Consider the following 14148-nt stretch of genomic DNA (forward strand, 5'->3'; position numbering starts at 1 on the left):
GACTTGAGGGATGGCTGAGATTTCAGCATCGGTCCAAAATGAAAGAACAACACATGTAAAAGTGGAGAAGAGCGTGGGCTGAGAGGTCACTGTTCAAGGGGTGCAGTGGGGTGAGACAAGGAGCAGGCAGAAGACTGGGGAGGAATGGTGGAAAGGAAGGGTGTGTTCATTTCCTCTGGCTGCTGTGTAACAAATTACCACAAACTGGGTTACTTAAAACAATAGAAATGTATTCCCTCGGAGTTCAAGAGGCCAGAATTCTGAAATCGAGGCGTTGGCAGGCACACACTCCCTTTGGAGCCTCTGGGAGAGGATCTTTTCCTCCCTCTTCCATCTTCTGGTGGCTGCAGGCGTTCTTTGGCTGGTGACCACCATCTCTGTCCCCATCGCCACATCACTTTCTCCTCTGTGTGTGCATATGATCTCCCTCTGACCCTCTCCTCTAAGGACCCTTGTGATTGCATTTAGGGCCCAGCTGGAAAATCAGGATAATCTTGTCATCTCAGAATCCTTCACTTAACCACATCTGCAAAGACCCTTTTTCCAAATAAGGTCACATTCACAGATTGCAGGGGATAGGACCTGATATCTTTGGGGGTTGAGGCATAGTATTCTGCCTACCACAGAGGGTAAGACCCAACTGTCAAGAAGCTGACAGCCATACTGCGAGGGCAGACCTTAGGCTGAGGAAACCATCCAGGACTTTTACATTAGGGTTCCTAAAAGCTCACTCTGGTGAGCCTGAGAAGAGTTAGCAGACTCCTGCAAGCCAGGGGTAATAGGGGACTGTGTTAAAGAGAGGAGCCATGGGATGAGAAGGAGTGTGTGACCACTTAGATGTGGGGAAAAGAGAGAAAGACTCACCAAAGTGCACTTCCAGCCCAGCTGGTGGAGAGATTGGTGGGATCTGCTAGTAGCAGAAAGGGGAAGGTGGTGCCATGAGCTGATTTGGTGAGGAAGTTAATTTCAATTTGCAAGAGCTTGAGTTTTAGGAGGAAAAAACGCTTTTTCTCACTGGTGGTAGAAAGCTGGATAGTGATGGTACCTCAAAATGATCCAAGAAAAACATACTCGGAGTTTGTTTATTAGTGTGATTTTGTTGTTTTAAAATTTTGATTTATTTTAGTGCACAAACAGACCAAAGGTAACTCAAGAAATCCAAGAGTAGGGCCAGGTCTCAGACACTAGACCTCGAGCAAGTTATTGATTCAGGCCCGTCTGGCAGGAGTTAGTGGATCTTTACTTTCGAGATTATTGCGATGTACGCCATCCTTTTCTCTCTACCAACTCTTTGTTATTTCCCTCTGCTCTGTTTAATTTTTATTTCTCCAAGATCTTTTCTAAATTTCTTAGAATTTTTCATATTTCTCAGAATCTCTGCTTTCTCGTAATCCTGGATTACCCTGGTGCCTTATGCCCTCGTGATTAGTGAATTATAACCTCGTGGTTAATTTAGCTCCCACTGCTGGCTGGCTTATTCTTTCATTACTTACCAGTTTAAAAAAATTGATCAGAAAAAATCTGATCAGCTGCCTCGGGCTATTGCTCAGTCACTGGCCAGCCTATGGGTCAGCTGCCTGTAGGTAAGGCACCTACTCCTGGTCCAGTCAACTGTGGCCAAGGAGTGGGATCCTGTGAACAAACAAGGCAATCTAGGCTCTAGCTGGAGCAAGGAATTTGACAGGCACATTCATGGGCGTTCCTCAGGACAGTGGTTCTCAAAGTGTGGTTCCTGGACCAGCATATCAGCATCACCTGGAATTTGTTAGACATGCAGATTCTTGGGCCCCAGCCCAGATGTCCTAAATGAGCAACTCCAGGGGAGGAGTCCAGCAATCTGCATTTTATCAGGCCCTCCAGGTGATTCTGCTACACACTCAAGTTTGAGAACCACTGCCTTAGACTAAGCAGACTGCACACGGACTAAAAATGAATGTTTGGATGAAATCATGAGAGAAAGGTGGTTCATCTTTAACCCAAGAAGGAGTGTTCATGCAAGTTGCCTCTAAGCATCAGGCGAACGTGGCATTTGTTGTAAATCCCTATTTTATGGATGTTGGAATGTCAGTGTTTTATGTTGTTGAATGATCTGCATTCTCCAGGTTTTATTACCTGCCTCAGACCATGAACTAGGATAAGTACTGTCTTCCCCATGCCCTCCTTCCCACATGGATACTTCTCTGACTCTCCTAATGCACAGTCCTCATTGGCACCAGCCAAACCCTGGGCTCCCTCCACAGATTCGAACAAATTTTACTTAATAAGTGATTGTGTTTCTGGTTAGCATTTGTTTTTCTCCAAAAAAAATCAGTTAACTATTTACTTTGAGTCTTGTGACATTCAGATCATTTACACCTCTCCTGTCTATTGCCGGTCAGGGTAAGAAGTTCATTTGTTAGGGGCTTGTTTTTATGGCTCCAGTTTACATGAATGTGAATAAAAACAACAACAATATAGAACAAGAGAGAAGATGAAAAAGAAAGGGAAAGAAGAAACCTCTTTCCTTCCGGGGTGTATGAACAGGTTAAAGCCTAACACAGGGCTAGGACGAGGCTGAGGTTAGCAGGGTGTAGAATTTAAGGGGGTGCCAAAAAATTCAGTACTCAAGATAAATATTGTAATGCAATACTTTAAAAAATCAAAACCAATGCAAAAAAATCCATGATGAGCTAAGTATCAGAATTTGAAATAGAGACAGACTCCATTTCCCTCTCTAGGCATATTAACTTGAGATGACAGCAAAAGCCACCCAAACCTCCAAGGTTGAATGGAGCCGCGGTGTGAGTACCCTCGAATGGAGGCATTGCCGATGCCATTTGCTGCAGGATGAGCACTCTCTGTGTCCTACTCTTGAGTGTAGAAAAGCTATGTCAAGCGCTCTAAGAAGCACTGGAATTAGAAAAAAGATGCTATATTTCTAATAGATTATAGTCTCTATTAGTTTATTTGCTTCATTCACCAAGAGTCATCTTGGAACGTCTAATACATTCACAAAACCGGAAATGCTCTTCTCCCCACTGTCCACCTGTTCTTGGTCAGTGGGGATGGCTAATCAGTCCTATCTGACCCCTCATCTGATGTGGGACTGGTCTAGTACAGTGGGATGATGATCCTGCTTTTTCTTTCTCTCTCCTCTTAGGCTCATCTTATCCGCTCTGTTTTTCCTTGTCATTCATGGGTCTCGTGTTCAGAATTGTGTCATGGAAAGAGCAGTAGAGGAAGAATCACTATGTTCTTATCCCAGCTCAACCACCAAACAGATGTGTGACCCTGGGCCAATCGCATCTCCTCTCTGGGCTCAGTTTCCTCATCTGTCACGTGAAAGAATCAAATTACATCATCCCGTGCTCCTCTCTGTTTCTTAAGCTCTGTGTCCAGCTTCTTCTCAGAAATTTCACATCCGCAGCCTTCTAATTTTTCACCCCTCTTCTCACTCCCCAGTCTGAGGGCCTTTCCAATTGCTTCAGAAAAATGAATCTCCCTCTCTCTCCTTTCCATGATGAATGGTTGATGAAATGAGAAAAGTATCTGGGAGTCACACGTACCAAAGCTGTGATTTCTAAAGAAAAACGTGACAGTAAAAATTCGGTACTACTGACCCTCTGGCTCACCCAGAGTGCCCTTCGTGAATGGCCACAGAAGTCTCTATCAGCCTCATCATTTTCTTTTCATCAAACTGACATAGCATCCTTTTATTCCACCAATATTTATTCAATGCCTCCGAAGTAGCAGCACTTTTCTAGCCCTAAATTAGACAAAGCTCGTGCTCTCATGGTGTAACCATTCATTCTAGGCCATGCATTCTGTGTGCACACACACATTCACATGCACACTCAAGCAAGAAAAACAAATACTTTATGATCCTTAAATTATGACTTGAAGCTCCCATTTCACAAGGCTGGCAAAAAATTCAAACTTGGGCACTTTTAGGGATCTCTCCCAGAATTCCCTAGGATCCTACAAGCATCTGAAGACTTTCTGGGTTCCTGAAAAATGTGTGAAAGGACCTCAGTAGTATTCAGTCCATGGTGATCATCACTGATGTTTTTCTTCCCAAACCCTCACGGTCTCTTGAGGGCAGATTGTTCCACAGCTTCTGTGTCAGGCTGGCCTGGAACTCTGCTCAGGGTGGGAGTTCCCATGTTCAAGGTCTTCCTCATAGAGAATTTCCAAAAATGTGTTTCCTTCCTTTCAGTTTGCATAATTACCATGGAAGCCTTCTTCTCTGACATGGTCAGGATAAGGGACAGGTACTTAATTCACTACTCCAAAAAGAGAGTTAAAAGGGGTAATTAAATGTACACATATCTTGACCATTCTATTTTTTAGCACAAAACATATAAATGTATGTTTGTTTGTCAATCTTTTAATTTTGGTCCAACACCTTTTCTTTGAATATGAGCATACTCTTTGGTGTTGTGATTATCTTTCTACAAAAGATTCCCACTCATAATTCATCCTCTGTAATGTTCACCTTTAATTTCTTTATTGTCAGTGGGAACTTAAGGCCACTTGTGAGGCAATCTGCAAAAAGAACTTTCTATACTTTAAAAAATTCTCCCCAGTACTTTACAGCATCTCACTCACATCTAATTGGACAGGCATGGCTAATCACCATTATCTAACTCTTTCCAAAACATTCAACTTAATTTTCATAGAAAGAACTCTTCCTATTTATTCTCACATTTCCGTGGTTTACATATAATTTAATAAATTCATAGTTTCAATAACAAGTACAACAGGCATTAACATATTTAGGAACAAACATAACTGACTCCTAATAAGCACGTAACTGCTAGAGGCAGAAGTAGGTGAGCATGTTAGAGAGTCATCTGTTGGTCACAGACATCCAGTGTGCAGTGGACCTCAGTCAGGATGGTTTACAGAAGAAATGGGCACCATAGGTTCATCTGTAGCGTTCAGCAGAGATCAGTTAACAGAACACCTGCAGTGTTTACAGTATCGGTTACAACTGTGCTCCCTTACCCTCTTGCCAATAGGTACCACCACTTAAAGGTAAGGAGTAGAAAATCCTTAATCTTGAAACTTACAATGCTGTCAAACAAAATAGGTCTTAATTTTCGGTTTTAAAAAAAGTGAGGGTTAGGGTTAGGGCTTCAAATTCAGTTTCATTGCATTTTCTTAAATTGATAGGATATTTTAGCTTTATTCATCCTCCAGGGCCTCAAAGTGATTGATTTTAGCTTTATTCTCTTTCTCTGTCCTCACTTTACCTCTCTTATAGGTGTTATGTAGACTTAGGTAGCCGAAAAGGGGGGAAGAAGGAAAGAGGGGAGAGAAGACAGGAAGAGGAGGAAAGCTAATACTCTGACATCTGTACAAAGTGGGTGCTTGGCCCTTAAAGAATCCAGATGCTGCCCTGTGGGCATTCTGTGGAACAGGGCCTGGCAAAATGTGCCAGTGGAAAAGTTTTCTGGGCACCGGTTGGGTTATTAAAAGGAAAAGAAATGCTTCTGTTTCTGTGTATCAAGTTTATGGACGTGGAACCAGAAGGAAGCAGCATTTGCTTGTGTAGTTGTGAAAAGGCTCTAGATTTTCATCTCTCTTCTGGCTTCCAAGATTACATCTGTGCTGCTTCACCTCGTCATCTTTATAGAGTGAGATAATGTAATACATTTAGCCATAAATGTATTAAACTATGAGACTTGCTGCTAGAGGATTCTTTCCAAAGCACAGTTCTGACAGTGTCATCTTTTAGCTCAGAAACCTCCAACATCTCCCCTTACCTAATGAATTAAAACCTTACACTTGGCCCTGGTGGTTAGGTCTCTCCAAACAAGTCTTGCTCACTTATGGCTCAGGAATGCCCTGTGTCCACACTCCACTCAGGACAACTGGGCTACTTGTGCTTCTGGAGCCCTGGGTGTTTGCTTGGGCCCTTGCTGTCTGATTAGAATGCATGCATTCCCTCCGTCCCTCTATCTGTTAGGAATACGTGAAGGTTGCAAGTAATAGAATCTTTGTCTCCCCTCCAGAAATACAGGTTTTATTTTCCTCAATATGATATCTTTTTTCCCCTTATGCCAGTATTTCCCAAACTTCTTTTCTGCCAGTACCCCTATATTAGTATTCGTCTTTAAATGGACTTAAGTTTGTTTTCAGTTAAATCTATTTTTTTATTCTAGAAAGCTTACATCAGTGCTCTCCATGGAAAAAACAGTATCCCTAGGTAAACTCCCTTGATAAATAAAACAGCATCCCTTGATAAATAAAATTCATCATAAAAAAAAATGCAATAAAAAATACAATGATATTACCTTCTATCTAGGTAACTCTTGCCTGAGGCATGCTCTGTCCTGGTAAAAGTGTTAAAGATTGGCAGCAAATAGATTTTCTCTTTGATGAAATTAGGAGGATTGAAGAAGAATGGAAAATAGACTGACTTTCTCAGTGTTCCGGTGCCATGCCCATGCACCATCTAAAATCATCTCCTGCACCACCTAAAATCATCTTGAGTGGTGTGTGCTCTCACTTTGGGAAACGCTGTCTGAGTCTCATGAAATGATGAGCAGCTAAAGGGCAAGACGTGATTCTCACTCCCCTTCATGTCCTTCACCTTTCCAAGAATCTATTCCCTAGGCCTCCAAACCTCCCCACCTCCTTCTAGGGGACGCTGAGGTGCCCCATGAGCCACTGTGTTATGTGATGGGAAGAAATGAGCAGTTATTCTCTGCAGTGCTAGCTGATGGATTGGTCTGTCTTCTCCAAAACATCAGGAGAGTAGGTTCATCAGGTCCATGGACTTAGGATGTAGAATGAGTGTTTTTCCTCAAGTTCACGCACGTGTGTGTGGCAGGGGGGGGTGGGTGGGGGCGGGGGGCGGGGCGGGTATGTGTTGGGGAGGGAACGTAGCAGAGGAAGACTGTGGGGTTTTCTGAACTTCCTTGATTCACGGCGCTCTGTTCCCGAAATGCTTCAATACTCTCGTAGTTGGGTTGTGCAGGTTCCTGTCTTAGAGCAGTGTGTTTGGGAGCCAGGTAAGACTTTGGAGATCAACTGCTGCCTCTCCTCTCCCTAATCCCCCCGCCCACTGAGTCTCCTCTTGCGGAAGAGGAAACCAGGGACCAGCGAACAGCTGTCCAGATCCACAAACCAGAACTGAATCCAGATGCTTGGAATAGAAACCCATCCCTGCGGCCCTCCTGTGACTGACTCGAGTTGTTCACAGACTTTCTTCCTCCTTTTCCAGGCAGTGCTAAGCCCTCTCATAGCCATCGCGCTGAAAATATCCCAGATTCACGAGAGAACCGGCCGGAGGGGCCCTACTGTCATCACCTGAACGGAGGACAGATCACTCACCACAGCCAAAAGAACGCGCTCAGCGGGGGACGCTTCACTCATGCCTTCTTGCTACCTGTTTGTGCCTCTTATGACTTTGAAAAAGAACAAAGGTTGATTTGGTGGTGGGCGGGGTAGGTGGGGAAAGAAACAAATGTCTGTTTTGTTTGGGTTTTAGTCAGTTTCTGCAAATGCAACAGGGTCTTCGGTTGTCTCTGAAAGCTGCACTGTCATCTGATATCTTGCTTTATCACACAAGGGAACCTGCCCTTTTGAGAGAGAATCAGTGGGCTGGGAATAGTCAGGGCATCTGTGCATCATTGGTGTCAGGTGAGAGAAGGTTCTGGAATAACGGAGGAGCGTGCAATGCCAGAAGTCAGCTGACCCTGAGCCCCAGGTGCTCCCGGACAGACCTAAGAAGGATCTCCTCAGCAGCAGGAGGATTTAACTTTTCATCCCAGGTCAGGTCTCCCGTGGGTGAAAGTTGTAGAACTCCTAATAGCCCACCTCATGTCCACCAACCACCTGATGGCCACTCACCCTCCTTCCCATCTCCAAAGTCCCCATGCCACCCCCTTCACATCTTCAAGAGCTTTCTACAAACCACAATGACACACTTTCAACAAAACATATCAAAGGGTGTTTTTCTCTCTTATTTTGTAAATAATATCAATACTAGCTATTAAGCAGGCTGCACTCCTTCAAATTCAGCCATTCATTACACAGGTGGGAGGTCATTTCTTAGCAGGACTCTGAGAATGAATGCTGAACATTTTCGGGCCCCGCCTTGATTATATCACGTGGGTTGGTACATGAGTTGATACTAATTCCTGCTGAGAAGGCAAAATACCACCATGTTGGCTGTCTCTCTGACTTTCTCACTCTGCTAACTTATCTCCCAATAAGGGCCTGTTTTCATGCACTTGTTTGGACACAGTTCAGATCTTACTGGTCATGGCTGTAAAAGGAGACAGTGAAATGCTGTAAAAGTAGGAGATGAAGTGGATGCTGGAAGAGAACCTTGCTGGTGGCACAGTGATGGGCCTGATGAGATGGCAGGGAGGGTGGGGTCCCCTGCTGGAAAGCAGAGGGTCACAGCTGGCTTTATTTGCCCAGAAAAAAGATATTGTGTCCCTGGCAGCCTCCGTCAGTCCTCAGCCAGAACCCTGGGTGCACAGGACCTGTTTGCATATGTTTTGCTTCCTTGGGAACGCACCCACTTATCATGTCATTGGCACAGATAACATGGTGCGCTTTGACCGTTCAGAAATGCATTATTGCTGTAGTCAAGATTAGGGCAAGCAGGGAGACATTCCCAGCAAGGTATTTGTTTCCATTTTCTATCTATGCTTCTGTCAGAAACTTGCTAGGACCTTTAGCAGCTAATAAAAAAGAAATTTCTGATTTCAACCTTACACAAGAATTGTGGATTTTTGCTTAGTTGTTTGTCTTGCCATTTGAGAAACTCCAGTAGTGGTCACTCTTCTGAGTCTGCCTTGCAGAACACTTGCAAGGGCTGGTATTCATCATTATGATCTCGGGAATTTAGTAAATAAATGGAACAGAGAAGGCAAAGTGCTCAAAACTGCCTTTGGGCGTCAGAAAAAACGAACGTGGCATCTAATCTTTCATCACAAGTGTCTTGATTTAAAAATAATAGTAGGGTGGCTTTGAGTTGAGATTCTAAGGAACTAGTTATGAAGTTTATCAGCAATGGAATACAACTTGCCTTGTGGCTTTGGTTCTCATCATCTTTAAAGTGGAGATCCATGGGACTTCCCTGGTAGCGCAGTGGTTAAGAATCTGCCTGCCAGTGCGGATTCGAGCCCTGGTCCGGGAAGATCCCACATACTGCGGAGCAACTAAGCCCGTGTGCCACAACTACTAAGCCCGCGTGCCACAACTACTGAAGCCCACATGCCTAGAGCCCGTGCTCTGCAACAAGAGAAGCCATCGCAATGAGAAGCCTGCGCACCACAGCGAAGAGTAGCCCCCGCTCACTGCAACTAGAGAGAGCCCACGCTCAGCAACGAAGACCCAACCCAGCCAAAAATAAATAAACAAATGTATTAAAAAAAAAAAAAAAAGAAAGTGGAGGTTGATGACAGCACAACTAGATACACTCAGGCTTAGACAGCTAAGCCTATTTTTCAATATTTTTTCTCAAGTTGCTGAACTTTTCATCATGTCGAACTTTGAAGTTCAAATGTAAATTAATCCTCATTTTAAAATCCTGTTTCTTTATTTCAGTATGGAGTCATGTGTGTCCAGCAACACAAATATAATTCATTCATTCAGCAAACAACAGTTGAACGACTACTGTGTGCAGAGTCCTGGGTTTCTTCGGTGCAGCAAACGGATGCTTAAAATATTATCCCTGCTTCTGTGAGTTTGTAGTTTGGGAACGGGAGGCTATGGCAAACGTGCACAATGAATCAGGTAGACATGAAGGTTACAGCAGCGGCAGAAGCTGTGGGAACACACAGAAAGACTGACTCAGAGATGGAAGGCACTAGCACCTAAGGGATTTCCCAGAGAGTGGAGTTTCCTGGGCCTGGTAACCATTTCTATAATTTCACCAGGGGTGAATGTAGCAAGAACAAAGACTAGAAGTGGAGGGGGTAGGATGGCTGGAGAAGAGGCTTGCTTTGGGTCTAGTGAGAGGTTGGCTTGCATGAGTGGGGCTGAAGCAGACACAACGTTACAAATATCAGACGAAGCAAATTCTTGGGCCCAGCTGCGGAAAGAAGCAGCTGCACAGCCACCTATTTTTACGGAGCTTTTTCTCAGCGAGGTTGCAAAAGGGAAGGTCCTCTAGTGGCTCAGGACACAGCCTGCCTCTGGAACCTGCTTCAGATCACACTGCCAAGGTATGAATTCTGCTTTACATAAAAGTCAAGCTTCTCTTGCTGAGCTATACATGCACATCCTCTTGCCTTACCCTCGGGAGAAGTGAAAGACAGGAAGTCACCCTTCTGCACATAATGTTCTTTGGTTCTTAAAGACAGAGCTTCAGCCACCAGTCTCTCTTAGGAGTAGATGACTGGAGAGGTCCACGAATGTCATGGGGACCACAGGAGAGAATCGTGGGAGGGACTGTGGATAGAGTATGGCAGCTGTCAGGCCACTCCTGTGATCGGCTAGGATTGAGGTGTCCACTCACTGCACCACGTGCTTCCAGAGCAATGACAAGCACCAGTGTATATAATGCAGTGATTCCCAAAGAGGGCAGTGCCACTACCCTCCCAGGGAGTGTTTGGAAATGTGTGTGTATGTGTGCCAGGGAGGCGCTTAGTGGGAGGGGACCGAGGATGTGAAATCTGCTGTGTTAGCCAGTCCCCTAGATCAAAAAGTTGTTTTGCCTCATCTATGATTCTTGAGTTTATTGACTGACCTTGGAAATGGATAGACAGCCATTATGAAAATGAGATCCTTTATCAATCTTACTGATCCAAGGTGCAGCCTACATCTACCGTATTCTTGGTGCAAACAGTGCCGCGTGATGTTGCAGGCTGAAGGGCTTGCACAAGACATGAAGGCTTTCTGCACAGGAAGCTTCAGATGGATGGCCAATCCCATGGTGGCACAATGGGCTGACAGTTGGCCACACTGAGCCAGTGTTCTCTGCGGGTAATACAGGCAATGACAGGGTTAATGGCATGGCGACTTCTGATTGGCCAGCGTGGCTCAGTGTGAGGCACAGGATTTACCTTGGCAACACATCCATCAGCCACGGCCTGTGGCGGGTGTGGGGAATTTGAAATGCACCTGCGGGAACTGGTAGTGATATAACAGATGACTCCATTTTATTGCTTGATTACCCACCGGCTACTCGCCAAACACGTGGATCCTGATATCCCAGACACCTGCCTTGAAGAGATTTCCATTCCTGAGTGGTGAAGGGGCTGAGACATCACGCGCCTTTGGAAATGAGGTAACTCCCAGTAAATCAGCCTTTGGCCCTTCAGAAGTTACAAACAGCAAGAGATTATCCGAGGCGGCAGAGCTTAGCAGAATCCCTGCTCCACTCCGACCAGCTGGAAATGTCGTCAGTGGACGGTTCATGCGGCTGACGACCCACTTGGTACGTGCATCAGCCTAAGTTGTCATGTCACGGAGCATAGAATATGGTGAAGGGATGTGGTATAAACCCATGTCTTTATCATCTTCCCATGTCTTTAAGCACCTAGTGTGTGCCTTACAAAATAGGTGGGCTGGGGAGGTACCTCACCAAAGACAGTGTGCTTAAGTAGAATCTTAAAGGATGGATACGAGTGGGAGATTTTGAGTGGAGGGGCCCAAAGTATACACTCTACATTTCAGGTGTGCAAAAGATGCGGCACAGTGGGTTCTATAACTGACCTTGTCATGCTCATCTTCTGGGGGTGGAGGTGGCTTCTTAGACGTGATAAGATAAAACACTGGACAGTCATCACCTCTGAGAATTTCCCTTCCCTTGTTGACATGTGAGCCCCCCACCCCGCCGTTCACATTTCAGAGGAGGTAACGGGTAAAGACTGCACTTTCTCGTAGTCTAAGTGCCCTGCCTGCCATTCACAGAATTGTGGTTCTCAATTCATAACCATTAAATTGATCATAAACTTCAGGAGGAAGAGGGGATACAATGTCTACTTCCCCTGAGTGAATCTTCCAGGGGTGGCCAATGAATTTTCATTAATCACAACAGGACACTTTTTGTTTTTTTTTACTTTTCATTTTATATTGTATAGCCGATTAACAATGTCATGATAATTTCAGGTGCAGAGCAAAGCGACTCCACCATACATATACATGTATCATTCTCCCCCAGATTCCCCTCCCATCCAGGCTGCCACATAACATTGAGCAGAGTTCCCTGTGCTATACAGTAAGTATTTGTTGGTTATCCTTTTTAAATATAACAGTGTGTACATGTCAATCCCAAACTCCCTAACTATCCCTCCCCTCCACCCTTCCCCCCACCCCGTAACCATAAGTTCATTCTCTAAGTCTGTGAGTCCGTTTCTTTTAGTAAATATGTTCATTTGTATCACTTCTTCTTAGATTCTGCATATAAACGATATCATACGATACTTCTCTTTCTCTGTCTGACTTACTTAACTCAGTATGACATCTCTAGGTCCATCCATGTTGCTGCACATGGCATTATTTCATTCTTTTTTATGGTCGAGTAATATTCCATTGTATATACGTACCACTTCTTCTTTATCCATTCCTTTGTCAGTGGACAATTAGGTGGCTTCCATGTCTTGGCTGTTGTAAACAGTGTTGCAATGAACGTTGGGGTGCATGTATCTTTTCGTACCATGTTTTTCTCCGGATATATGCCCAAGAGTGGGATTGCAGGGTCATATGGTAGTTCTATTCTTAGTTTTTTAAGGAATCTCCATACTGTTCTCCATAGTGGCTGTACCAATTTACATTCCCACCAACAGTGTAGGAGGGATCCCTTCTCTCCACACCCTCTCCAGCACTTATCGTTTGTGGATTTTCTGATGATGGCCATTTTGACTTGTGTGAGGTGATCATCTCATTGTAGTTTTGATTTGCATTTCTCTAATCCTTAGCGACGTTGAACACCTTTTCGTGTGCCTCTTGGCCATCCGTATGTGTTCCTTGGAAAAATGTCTATTTAGGTCTTCTCCCCATTTTTTGACTGGGTTGTTTGTTTTGATGATATTAAGCCACATGAGCTGTTTGTAGATTTTGGAGACTAATCCCTTGTCGGTCACATCATTTGCAAATATTTTCTCCCAATCTGTGGGCAACAGGACACTTTTGTCTGACTCGCCCAGTGGGTTTTAATTGGTAGGCCTCTCAAAGGCAGGATTTGTTGTGGGTAGTAACCATGTTTCTGATGCTTGCTTCAGAGTACATTTGTTTTTTTAAAAAAAAAGGCAATAAATGTCTCTTAGTCGTATTTCTTTGTGAAAGGCACATGGCTCATTTTCTGACTCAATAGTTGATGTTCAATGATGTTAGGCTCTGCAAAAAGATTAACTCATCTGGATGCTGTGTTCCACATGGAGAATAAAATTTTGACTTACGCTCCTCTATTGATTTTTTTTCTGATACAAAACAGCAAAAAAGGGGAAAGTTTAAGTACAAAATTTATTGCAGGAAAGAGATTAAAACAATTTTCTTATGTAAACCAAAATTACATTTGTCTCACATGACTACCAGTAGTTGGAAAAACCATCTATTACAAATTCAAACTCTGGACGATAGCCCGGTTATAGAGCTTGTTCAGGTCAGTGAATGTGCTCAGACCCCAAGGAAAATTTCAGGATAACCATCTAAGTAGAGGAATAGAAAGAGATGACAAGAGAGAAATAATAAATCGCCTTGCTAATAAATGACTGCCTTCCTGTTGGACAACCACGAGTGACCTTCATGTCCAGTTATGTTCTTGATGTCAAGGATTCAAATCACAGATGCCCAAAGTCCTGCTTTGTGTAAAGGAACCAGGATTTCCTTTTATGGCTTCCTGTGTATTTGTCAGGACATGCTTCATCTGAGCACTCAGCAATAACAGGGAAGCACTCAGGCTACAGAGGCCCCATCCTATCTCTACAACCGTTATCCTCTTGAAAGCTCTCCATCCTTCCCACCGCTGTCCAAAGCCCTCCTGTGCCCGTTCACCAAGGCTGTCTGTTATCATTAGGAACCATCTTTCATCAACAGTATAAGAATCAGATGAAAGGAAATTACACCAGGAGGTGAGGGCCAAGCTCCTAGGCAGAAAACAGAGAGCTTATTTACATTTTAAAAGAGCAGCCAGACTGTTAACCCTAAAGCAACCTTTGCTGCCTCTCTTTAAGATAGTGCTGCAACCCTGGGGCTCCACTT

At 44.2% G+C, this 14148-nt stretch overlaps 1 protein-coding gene across 1 annotated transcript in view; it reads left to right on the forward strand.

Annotated features, from left to right (window-relative positions):
* The window catches only part of PGM5 (phosphoglucomutase 5), a 191819-nt gene extending 182140 nt beyond the window's left edge, over positions 1 to 9679 (forward strand). The window contains exon 11 of the mRNA XM_022573561.3: positions 7211 to 9679. Within this exon, the coding sequence (XP_022429269.1) occupies positions 7211 to 7300 (90 nt within the window). The 3' untranslated portion in view covers positions 7301 to 9679. The remainder of the gene's footprint in view (positions 1 to 7210) is intronic.
* Positions 9680 to 14148: the final 4469 nt, after the last annotated feature.

This window comes from Delphinapterus leucas, chromosome 6 (genome assembly GCF_059928025.1).
Source record: "Delphinapterus leucas isolate spDelLeu-1000000601 "Yukka" chromosome 6, BTC_Dleu_Yukka2, whole genome shotgun sequence".
Taxonomy (NCBI): domain Eukaryota; kingdom Metazoa; phylum Chordata; class Mammalia; order Artiodactyla; family Monodontidae; genus Delphinapterus; species Delphinapterus leucas.